Source organism: Macaca thibetana, chromosome 6 (genome assembly GCF_024542745.1).
Source record: "Macaca thibetana thibetana isolate TM-01 chromosome 6, ASM2454274v1, whole genome shotgun sequence".
Classification (NCBI taxonomy): Eukaryota; Metazoa; Chordata; class Mammalia; order Primates; family Cercopithecidae; genus Macaca; species Macaca thibetana.
Window position 1 is genome coordinate 9,467,402 of NC_065583.1, and position 12,356 is coordinate 9,479,757.

The 12,356-nt window shown below is 44.1% G+C and overlaps 1 protein-coding gene across 1 annotated transcript in view; it reads left to right on the forward strand.

Moving 5' to 3' along the window:
• The first annotated feature begins 1,017 nt into the window (after positions 1 to 1,017).
• UBTD2 (ubiquitin domain containing 2) overlaps positions 1,018 to 12,356 on the forward strand; it is a 73,607-nt gene continuing 62,268 nt past the window's right edge. The window contains exon 1 of the mRNA XM_050793280.1: positions 1,018 to 1,208. Within this exon, the coding sequence (XP_050649237.1) occupies positions 1,139 to 1,208 (70 nt within the window). The 5' untranslated portion in view covers positions 1,018 to 1,138. The remainder of the gene's footprint in view (positions 1,209 to 12,356) is intronic.

A 12,356-nucleotide genomic window follows, 5' to 3' on the forward strand; every position in this document is an offset into this window, starting at 1 on the left:
TCACTTTCGCCTAAGGACGATTTAAGATACCCAAAGGCAGGATCTTGATAAGTAGTATTGTTTGAATCAGTAATCCCGTGAAAATGAAAGAAATCCACGCCCCCTGAACTAAGGTCAGCGTTTATCTCTTCTTTCCAGGCGTTCCATCAGGACGCCTCGCCTCTAATCTCAGTTCGGTTTGCCACAACTACCGCCTCCACCCCTAATAATGGGGTCCCATGATTTTAGGGAAGACACGGGTGGGCAGGCAAGAGGAAGCCCAGATTCGGGGTACCAACCCACAGAGCGCCATATAAATTCAAAAGGTGCTGGGACCTCAACGTTCGGCCCCCCGAGCCCCTGTTATTTGGGAAACCGCCCCGTCCCCGCCTGCGAGTCTTCCACGACTACTTCTCGGTTCCCCCGTGCTACCCGCTTCCACCGGCAAGAAGAAACCGACGGCCGAGGAGCCAGGAACTCGATTTCGCCCCTTCCCACTCCTCTTTTCTCACTTTTGTTCGGCTTTTCCTGCTTTCCCTCCCTTCTCTCCTTTCTTCTTCGCGTCCTCCCTCTCTCCTCCTCCCCTCGCCTCCAGTCCTCCCCCCACTGAGCCCCCTGCGTCCCCTCCCCCGCCTCACCCTCGCCCCGCTCCACCCGCAGCCCCGCCCTCAGCCAATCAGAGCGCGGCCTCCAGTGGCCCCGCCCTTCCCCGGCGATTCCGGGCGGGCCGGGCCGAGCCCAGGCCGTGGGTGCGGAGGGCGGCGCCGCGGGGCGGGGGCCGATGGGTCCTGGCGGACGGGAGGCGCCGGCGCGGGGCTCGCCTGGACGCGGGTGTGCGGGGCTGTGAGGGGGCGAGGCGGGCGCTGCGGCCCGCCCGGGATGGGCCAGCCCTGGCCTGGCGGGGCTGAGCCGAAGGCGAGGGCGGCGCGCGGGCCAGGCCTGCCGAGCGGGCGGCCCGGGGGCTGAGGTAGAAGTGGGCGCGGAGGAAGGGGCCGAGCCAAGGCGGTGGGTGGAGCGGCGAGGGGGGCGGAGGCTGGGCCGCGGCGGGCAAGCGGAGCGGCGCGCCTGTCCGGAGCTCGGCGGTGGCGCCGGAGGAGGCTGCGGCGGCGGCGGCCCGGACGAGCGTCCGGAGGTGGCGGACGAGGCGCCGGGGGCCCCCATGGGCGGGTGTGTGGGCGCCCAGCACGACTCCTCGGGCAGCCTCAACGAGAACTCGGAGGGCACCGGAGGTAGGTGAGCGCCAGGGGGCAGCCTCGGCCCCCCATTGTTCCCGGCCAGGCCCGGCCACCTGTCCCGACCCCCGCGGGCCCCGCCGGGCCCCCGCGCCCCTTTGTCATCCCCTCTTCCACGTCATTCCCCGCGCTCCGCTTCCGGCTGCCCTGCCGGCCGCGGGGATCGCCCCTTCCCGCCCCAGCTGCGAAGAAAAGTCCTCTGAGCGCCGGGGACGTAGCCCTCGGCCTCGCCGATCGCTCCGCTCGGCTCGGGGAAGTCGGACCCGAAGCTGCCCTTCTGGCCACCTCACTCCCTCTCCAGCCCGTTTAATTATTGAGAAACAGGATGGCGGCGCCGGGGTTGCGGAAAAGCAAATTGATGGCGGGGGGAGGGAGCTTGATGCGTTCCCTCCGACGGGCCCCGCCACATCTTTCCGCACCCTTCCTTGTTCAGTGGAGTTGGCTGGTCTCAGCTTTCCTGAGTTTCAGATGACAGCTGCCCCGGTTGGTTCCAAATTGGCCATTTAAACCCGCGAGTTTCTGGAGCTCGGCTGGGGGAGACTCCAGTGGCCGCAGGCATTGTATTAAGGAGGGGAGGGGAAACGGTCTTCCCGGGTAAAACGTGGCTTCTTGCTAGAGCTTGGGGGTGTTAGGCCGGTGTGCTGTCGGGGTGGGCTAATCAAATTCCCATCTGGCTTACGTAGAAGGAAAATTATGCAGGATAAAAGTACAAATGCAGTTGGACTCTGACTTACCCCAGTAAGATCAGTACTTTAAAAGTTTTCTAACACGGGAACGCACATCTACTTTATAGTAAAGGCGTGCCGAGGATAGGTATTTTAATTCAATCAGTAGTAGTTGTAGTATGGCAGTATAATAATAAAATTAGTTCTACCTTTATTTGACCTTTGGTTACGTCCATTCTGTAAAATATTTTAGTTATAAACAGCCTTTAGGCAAAGATGATAGCGTTGGTTTGATTTTTGACCTAATGTTAGCCGCCTTAAAATGTGCATGTTTGTAAATTTTTAAATTGTTTGGGTATGGGAGGGTTTACAACTGTTTCCTAGCATACTGACATTTAGACCAGTTGCTTGCCATGTCATTTAAGCTCTCTTCACAAACCATGTACACCTAAGTTTTTTGACTGATGGATTTCCTGGCTTCCATGATGGTTAGCCATGCCACTTTATTAAAATCTATGGGTATCCTGTATGGCTAAATCCTGGGTAAATAACTTGAGAACTCAGTGAAAGTTGTCTTGAAAAAGTCCATGAAAATGCTACTTTATAGTGTATTTTATGTCGTAGCATTATTACTGGCACATTGAGACCCTCAGTGACAACAAAGCAGGAAGATAAAAAGGGCATGATTTAAAACAGCCTTGGGTTAAGGTCAAATTGGGGGTCAAAATGAATCTTCCTCTAGTTGTGGTGATCATTAATGGTTCTGAAATATATTAGTATTTGTTATAGCTAGTGTTTGGTTTTAATTAAATTTTTTTCACACTCATTTTAATATTGTCGTAAGCATTTTGTTCTTCTCGGTAATGCATGTGGATTAATTTATTTAAGCCTTTTGGTAGTGTGACTTATGACCAGACAGGCATTATTAATATGGGCTTTAAAAAGCGTGAAATCTTAGCTTTGGGTAATTTATTACCAGTGGTATCCAGTTAGATAGCTATAGTATCAGTTTCTTTGAAGACTGAGTTCTCTGGACCATAAGCTGTGCTATACATAAAGTTTAGAAAAAGGAACATCAGCCACCAAACGTCTTTGTATTCTTTTGGAGAGTGCATGGGCCCTGATGTAACTGGGGTTGGGGAAGAGGCTCTTGGGCTAAAGGATTATTTCTGGAATTTGATTATGGACACTTTTATTCTCCATTATTGTGATAATTAAGAGTTAATTGTGGTTTAGTGAAATTAACTCAGGTGTGTTGCAGGTTAACATATAAAAAAAATTATTGCTTATTAAGTAGATTGTTGGGAAGGGAAAGACTTTTTCCTGAGGGTGTTGGCACAGATCCCTAGCTTTTCAAACATACTGTGGTAGTGAGTGAGGTTTGGGGGGGTTGTGGGGAGCTTGGTTTGGTTTCTCCAGACAGGTTCTTGCTTTGTCGCCCAAGCTGGAGTGCAGTGGCACAATCACAGCTCACTGCAGCCTTGACCTCCCTGGTACAAGTGATCCTTGTACCTCAGCCCCCCGAGTAACTAGGACCATGAGGTGCATTCCACCACACCCGGCTTATTTTCTTAAAATTTTTAGTAGAGGCGGGTTTTGCCGTGTTTTTAATCTGAATGTATTTGGTTATGAAAATTGTTGTATCAACATGGAGTCTCCACATGCTTCTTACAACGGGTTTAAACTTTTCATGACAGATTTAATTACATTCACCAACCAGGCGGGGTGGCTCAGGCCTGTAATCCCAGCACTTTGGGATGCTGAGGCGGGAGGATTGCTTGAGCCCAGGAGTTGGAGACCAGCCCAGGCAACATAGTGAGACTCTGTCTTTAAAAAAATAAACAAAATAATTACATTCACAGGGTTTTGCAAACATCACCATTTTGGAATAGCTTGACCCTTTCTAAATATCAGCCAGCCTTAGTAAGAAAAAGATTTTTAAAAAAGTCTTTTGACCATTTGAAATACTATACTTTCCTTTTTCCCTCTGAATCCATCTCTTATGTATGCAAGTAATTATGTATATATCAATAAAAGCTTCCTCACTAGGTGTATTACTTCTTTGAAGGAGTTTGGGAGATTTTTATAAGAGACTGTAGAATGTGGAAGTGGCTTAATTCACATTCTAGGCTTTGCATTATCTGCTGTTTTGGAATTAATTGTTGTATTTTCCTCTGGCGTATACCTTGCCTAAAATTTAGTTTTTGAGCTCCAGCTACTTAGGCTTTTTTTAAATAAAAAAAAACTTTTATTTTTATATTTTGTTATTGAGATAGGGTCTTGCTCTGTCACCCAGGTTGAAGTACTGTGGCATGATTATAGTTTACTGCAGCCTTGAACTCTTGGGCACAGGCAGTCCTCTGGTCTCAGCCACTTGAGTAGTTAGGCTGCTTTTTTTTTTTTTTTTGAGATGCACTCTTGCTGTGTTGCCCAGGCTGGAGTGCAGTGGCACGGTCTCCGCTCACTGCAGCCTCTGCCTCCCAGGTTCAAGAGATTCTCCTACCTCAGCCTCAGGAGTAGCTGAGATTACAGGTGCCCACCACCATGTCCAGCTACTTTTTTTGTATTTTTAGTAGAGACGGGGTTTTACCATGTTGGCCTGGCTGGTCTTGAACTCCTGACCTTTAAGTAATCTGCCTGCCTATGCTTTCCAAAGTGTTGGGATTACAGGTGTGAGCCCCTGTGCCCAGCCTGCTTTTTTTTTTTTTTTTTAAATGCCTACTTTTAATCAAGGCAGGTATGTCATAGAAGTTATGTAAGATTATTTAACAGTTCTAAGCTTCCATGCTCCTAGAATTTCCCATTGGTTTGACTTTTTTTTTTTGAGACGTAGTTTCGCTCTTGTTGCCCAGGCCGGAGTGCAGTGGCGTGATCTCGGCTCACTGCAACCTCCACCTCCCTGCTTCAAGCAGTTCTGCCTCAGCCTCCCAAGTAGCTGGCATTACAGGCGTGCACCACCATGCCTGGCTAGTTTCATATTTTTAGTGGAGACGGGATTTCACCTTGTTGGTCAGGCTGGTCTTGAACTCCTGACCTCAAGTGATCCATCCTCCTCGGCCTCCCAAAGTGCTGGGATCACAGGCGTGAGCCACCTTGCCCAGCCTGTTTTGACATTTTTAGACATTCTGTTTGGTTCTCCATCTTATTATAATGACATTGTGATGCTGGAGTCGGCACTTAGGACCTCTAGACAAGCCTTTAGCCATGGCATTTGCTAAGGAATTAAATCCTTTATGATTTTTAAAAATAAATATGTGGGCAGAAAATCCAATAAAATTGTATTAATTGAAGACAGCCAACAAGCTTTTCTTTTTTTCACCTCTTAAATGAAAGTATAGTGATGTACAAAGTAACTTCTCACCTTCTGAGTGTGTCATTTATTTTGTACATTCGGTGCTGTCCTAAGAGAATTGACCGTGGTGGTCACAAGTTTTCAGGTTTACGGAGAACAACTGAATGCTGGACATTCATTCCTTTAGTAGTCTCTATTCCAGAATGTCTTGAGAACATCACGGAGTTCTTTCAGATACCTTATAGCAACCTTACAGACACCTACTCAATGAGTAACAATGGTTTTTGAATAGCATCTACCATTTATCCAGTATTTATTATATAACAGGTCCTAACAACCCTATGAGGTGAATAGTATCTCTGTCTCACAGATAAAGATTGAAGCCTAGAGCTATTATTCGGTTAGAGCAAAAATAATTTTGTTCCTTGCCATTACTTTTAATGGCAAAAACCGCAATTACTTTTGCGCCAACCTTTAATAACTTGCTCATCATCACATAGCTTGTAACTGGCAGTCAGAGCTTAAACCCAGAGCTGCTATAAAGAATGCTAGTTTTCTGTTTTTCCCTAGTTTACTTTTTTAAAATTGTGGCAAAATTGGCCAGGCCCAGTAGCTCACGCCTGTAATCCCACCACATTGGGAAGCCAATGCAGGCAGATCACTTGAGGTCGGGAGTTCAAGACCAGCCTGGCCAACATGGAGAAACCCCATCTCTACTGAAAATACAAAAATTAGCTGGAAATGGTGGCAAGTGCCTGTAATCCCAGCTACTCAGGAGGCTAAGGCAGGAGAATTGCTTGAACATGGGAGGCAGAGGTTGCAGTGAGCCAGGATCACGCCATTGCACTCCAGCCTGGGTGACAGAGCGAGACTCCATCTCAAAATAAATAAAAATAAAATTGTGGCAAAACGTATAACAGAATTACCATCTCAACCATTTTTAAATGTATAATTCAGTGATATTGATTATATTCACAAAGTTATATGGTGTAGAATCATGTAATATTTGCTTTTGTTTGTGGTTTAATTACCATAATGTCTCCCGCGTTCATCCTGTGGTAGCATCTATCCTTTTTATGGCTAAATAATATTCCATTGTATGTATATACCGCTTTTTTTTTTTTTTTTTTTTTTCCCCTCCATAAGGCAGAGGCCTGCTCTATCGCCCAGGCTGGAATGCAATGGTGCCATTCCATTGCAGCTCACTGCAACCTCCACCTCCCAGGTTCAAGCGATTCTCCTGTCTCAGCCTTCCGAGTAGCTGGGATTACAGGCACGCACCACCACACCTGGCTAATTGTTTTTTTGTGTTTTTAGTAGAGATGGGGTTTCACCATGTTGGCCAGACTGGTCTCGAACTCCTGCCCATGTATATACCACTTTTTTTTTTTTATCCATTCGTCTGTTGATGGACATTTGGGCTGCTTCCACATTTTGGTGTGAATGATGCCGCTCTGAACTTTGGTGTACAAGTATCTGTTTTCAGTCTCTGTTTCCGGTTCTTTCAGCTGTATAGGAGTGGAATTGATGGATCATATAGTAATTCTGTGTTTACCTTTTGGAAAAATTACCAGATTATTTTCTACCACTTATTCTTACCAGCAATGTATGATGGTTCCAGTTTCTCTGTATTTTCACCATCACTTCTTATATTCCATTTTTTAAATTACAGCAATTCTGAAGTAGTATCTTGTAGTTTGATTTGCATTTTCCTGATGAGTAGTGGTGTTGAGCACCTCTTTTCATGTCCATTTATACATCTTCCCTGGAAAAATATTTATTTATGCTCTTTGCTCATTTTTTGAGTTGTTTCGCTTTTTTTTTTTTTTTTTTTTTGAGTTGTAAGAGTTTTATGTATCTTGGATATTGAACCCTTATCAAATATATGATTTGCAGATATTTTCCCCCATTCTGTGAGTTGTCTTTTCATTCTCTTGATGGTGTCTTTTCATGTACAAAGGTTTGTTGTTGTTGTTTTTTAATAGACTCTTGCTCTATTACCCATGGTGGAGTGCAGTGGTGTAATCATGGCCTACTGCAGCCTCAACCTCCTGGGCTTAGCCAATCTTCCTGGTTCAGCCTCCTGAGTAACTGGGACCACAGGTGTGCACTACCACAGCCAGCTAATTTTTAAATTTTTTGTATAGACAGGGTCTTCCTGTGTTGTTGAGTCTGGTCTCAAACTCCCGGGCTTAAGTGATCCTCCTTCCTTGACCTCCCAAAATGCTGGGATTACAGGCATGAGCCACCGTGCATCACCTGAAGTTTGTAATTTTAATGATGTCCGATTTATCTATTTTTTCTTCTGTTGCTTGTGCTTTTAGTTTCAGTTTTAAATATAAAGTAACCTTTCACTGATGTATATAGAATAGAGCTATAGCCAATTAATTTGCAAATCTCACAGCTAACATTTGCTTTCTCAACAAGAAGTAGAAAACTTTTATTTCCTCTGTCTGATCTGATGGATCTGATGAAAGGTTATTAGCAGAGAAATGGTTCATAAAAGTCGACAATTCAGTTAACAGGGTAGCTAAAAAAGAAAAAAAGTTGACAAAAGTAATTCATGAATGTACTTCGTCTTTTTGTTCCCATTTTTTGTTTTTTTTTTTTGAGACAGAATCTGCTCTGTCACCCAGGCTGGAGTACAGTGGCATGATCTTGGCTCACTGCAGTCTCCGCCTCCCAGGTTGAAGCGATTCTCCTGCCTCAGCCTCCCAAGTAGCTGGGATTACAAGTGCACACCACCACGCCTGGCTAATTTTTGTATGTTTAGTAGAGACAGGGTTTCACTATGTTGGCTAGACTGATCTCGAACTCCTGACCTCAAGTGATCCCCCACCTCAGCCTCTGAAAGTGCTGGAATTACAGCTGTGAGCCACTGTGTCCGGCCATTTGTTTCCTTTTTTTGTCTTCTCCCTTCCCTCCCTTCTCTCCCCCTTTCTCTTTCTTCCCTCTTTCCCTCCCTCCCTTTCTTTGTCTCTGCACCCCAATAATGAACCTTAAAAATGAAAGCATCTGTCCTAAGAGAACATAATGCAACTGGCCCACGTGTACGGGGTCAGAAGGCTTGGGGGACTGGTCTTCGCCCCAGTTGATTATCTAGCTCAGTTTGTAAACTGATAGTACATGAGTCACATCCAGTCAACAAACATGCTTTATTTGGCCTGTATAATGTTTTTAAAATCATACCAGATAGAAGAATGATTATGAAGTAAAGCTTGGAAGTGGTTGTAAATAATACATACATGGGGTAATGGTTGATAAAGTGGCTGCTTTGGCTTGAGCAGTGCGTGTGAGAGAAAATGATAGAGAAACGACAGGTATTGAGTAGGATGTTACTGTGGACTCTTGAAGAGCTTATCATCTGATGAAAAGAGTGTACTGACTGCTAAATATCATTCACTAAATATTAGTCGAACCACTGTTATGTACTAGTTACTGGGATTACAACAGAGGGAAAAAATCTCTGCCCTCAAAGGAATTTACAGTCTAGTACTTTGCTGCTCAAAAAGTTTTGTCTCTGGATCAACAATATTGGTATCACCTTGGCAGCATGTTAGAAGTTCAGAGCCTCAAACCCCACCTTAGACCTACAGAATCTGCATTTTCACAAGATTCTCAAGTGATTTCCTATGTACATTAATGTTTGAGAAGCACTGGTATAGGATTGCCTAAAGTGGGAAGAGACTAGGGCGAGGAACCCATCAGGGAAAAAAACAGCATGAGTTGGTTATTTATTGGATGTAGGGATACAGAAGAGAAAAAGAGAAGTAAAATAATACGATGTTTATGAACCTGAGTGACCAGGAATATTGAGGTAGCTTGGCAGGTTTTGGGGAATAAGAAAGATATCTGGGAGAAGCCCTGGTTTAGCATTCAGTATATGTTAAGGTATAGGTGACAGAAGAATGTTTAAGTGGAGTCACCATTTAGTGTGGCACGGAAATTTAGATAGGGAACTCCTAGATGCTTAGGGCTATGATTGTGGATTTTGGGATCAGCTGGGGTGAGTTGACTGAAGGTGTAAAAGTGAATGACTGCCAATAAGTAAGTGACAGAGGAGACGAATACTAAGAATTGAGTCATGAGAGTTTCATAAAGGGTGAAGCAATAAGAAAATCACCTCTAATCAGGCCTGACACATAGTAAGTAGGTACTTAGTATACTGAATTTTGTTGAATTGGGAAATAGGGAAGCAGGTTTCTGCTTGTAAAACTAATCTGGTTGCATTTAGAACAGATCATTCTTGAAATTTCAGAAAATAATTTGGTTCAGTAACTTGGTTCTAGCTATGGTGTGATATAGTTTGACTGTGTTCCCACCCAAAACTCATCCTGAATTGTAGTTTTCATAATCTCCACGTGTCATAGGAGAGACCCGGTGGGAGGTAATTGAATCATGGGGGTGGTTACCTCCATGCTGTTCTTGTGATAGTGAGTGAGTTCTCACAAGATCTGGTTTTATAAGGGACTTTTCCCCATTTCGCTTGGCACTTCTTCCTCCTGCCATGTGAACAAGGACGTGTTTGCTGCCCCTTCTACCGTGATTGTAAGTTTCCTGAGGCCTCCCCAGCCCTACGGAACTGTGAGTCAATTAAACCTCTTTCCTTTATAAATTACCCAGTCTCAGGCAGTTCTTTATAGTAGCATGAGAACGGACTAATACATGATGTTTGCAAAAATTCTAGCTGTAGTTTGTTACTCATATCCTAAAACAAGGTAGATTTCTTGGGTATGCAATTCCAGAATATACCAGTAGCCCTTTTGAGGTTGGTGTGGTTCAGGACAAACACATTCTCTATAAGACTTTCTTCACCAAGAATGTCGTGTGTACTTCTTTCTTATGTATTTTCAGTGTCCATTATATTCTACACATCATCTAACTGGTTTATTGAATTTTCTTATGCTTCTGTTCTTTGGGTTGTGCCAATAGTAAAGAGTAAAACAGCCGGGTGCAGTGGGTGACACCTGTAATCCCAGCACTTTGGGAGGCTGAGGTTGGCAGATCATGAGGTCAGGAGATCAAGACCATCCTGGCCAACATGGTGAAACCTTGTCTCTACTAAAAATACAAAAATTAGCTAGGCGTGGTTGCATGTGCCTATAGTCCTAGCTACTCAGGAGGCTGAGGCAGGATAATCGCTTGAACCTGGGAGGTGGAGGTTGCAGTTAGCTGAGATTGCGCCACTGTATTCCAAGCCTGGCGACACAGTGAGACTCCATCTCAAAAAAAAAAAAAAAAAGGTAAAGCAAAATTGAGCATGAGGAGGACTAAAGATTTAGTCTCCTTTTACCCCTAGTGTGACAGTGGAAGTAAAAATCCTTCGTATTTTCTGGGTCGGTGAACTCCGGGGCGTTATGAGAGAGGTGCCTAAAATTTCATACCACTTTGGCAAGAGACTTGTAGGATATTTACTTGATAGAAAGCAGAAGGCAGCAAATTTTACTAGGATAAGTGGAGTTGTGGGGAGGGGACCAAAAGGAAAATGGGCAGCAAGAAGACACAGGTTGAAAATACAGTGGTATTCTGGGTAGGCAGGTCTGTCAGGTATGGGAACTTAATATATAGGTCAAGGAAGCTACAGTTGGAAAATATTGGACATGGGGAGAGCTGAATCCTCTTTGCGAAAAGTTTTAGCACTAGTGTTTACGTTAAAAACTGACATGGGCCATTGTAGCTGCTCCCTGATCATCTACCTTCCATTGGGCTAGTCCCACTCCATTTTCAATTTTCTATCAATAAAGGATTGGAATTTATGTTGGAAGTTTTTTTTGTTTTGTTTTGTTTTGTTTTTGAGAGGGAGTCTGTTGCCCAGGCTGGAGTGCAGTGGTAGGATCTTGGCTCACTGCAACCTCTGCCTCCCAGGTTCAAGCAATTCTCCTGCCTCAGCCTCTGAAATAGCTGGGATTACAGGCGCCCGCCACCATGCCTGGCTAATTTTTGTATTTTTAGTAGAGACGGGGTTTTACCACGTTGGCCAGGCTGGTCTCGAACTCCTAACCTCAGGTGATCCGCCCGCCTCGGCCTCCCAAAGTGCTGGGATTACAGGTGTGAGCCGCCGTGCCCAGCCAGAAGGCATTTTAAAAGAAGAATCTTGCAGTGGACATTATGTGAGGATTTTTTTCATCTCTAATTTAAATTTATTTAGGAATCAGTTATTAGTGCTGCATTTTATGGACAGAAACTTTAATCCATTAGACATGATAGCAATTTTTATTCTTCTGACTTTTGATAGCCCTAGTCTATAATGCCTCTTCTTTGGACAGATTTTAATAGATGGGTTTTATTTTTAAATCTGCCTGATTTTCTTACTCTATATGCAAAGCTGTGTATATAACAAAGTACCTTGTTAGTACTACTTTACCCAGGTGAGTCCTCTAAGGAGAATGATTATGAGTATTAAATCACTAGTAACAAAATTTTGCCTTTACATTGATGCATTTATCTCTTGTGGCTTTTGACCAAAACACATTCTTACCTTGTTGCAGGAAAACATTAGGTTTATTTAGTTTAAGCAACATGATCAAATTAACTGGACATGATCAATTTGCTGATTTAATGATTCTCATTTTTTCCTTACTGCAGACCACCTGAGTGGTTATCTTCATTTGGGGGGCCACTGCACCTGATTCTCCTCATGCCCCTCCTCATCCTTCGCATCTTTCCGCTTCTGCTTATCTGGCAGAACTAGGCTGTCAGCAAGCTTTTTCTTGAGTCACTGGTAATTCAAGGACCATAGGCTGAGACTTTACTAATGCATATGTACTTAAAGATGCATGTGTGTTGGCCAGGAACAATCAGCGTGTATTTGTCTTGCATCAGCTACTTTGACATGCCATCAGCAAGAATTGAGTTTGGTTTTTAATATAACCGTATATTGAGCTGAGCAGTTAAATACTGCTGAGTGTACATTGGGTGTTGTAATGCCATATTTTTGCATGTTTGCAGTGAAACTTAGAAGTTTCCATTATTGCTGTTTTCTGAAGTGGAATTTCTGTTGAAGTTAGACATCTAAGAAAAATGAAATATTTACATGTGAAAATCATTCTAAATGAATTTTATTTGAGTGTGAGGTCATAATTATATTTACATTTGCTCAAAACTTGACTAAGTAATTAATTAGTGACTATTGGGCTTTTCTGATTGAGTTCTTACCCTCACAGTAAAACCTTTACTTTTTTTTTGCAT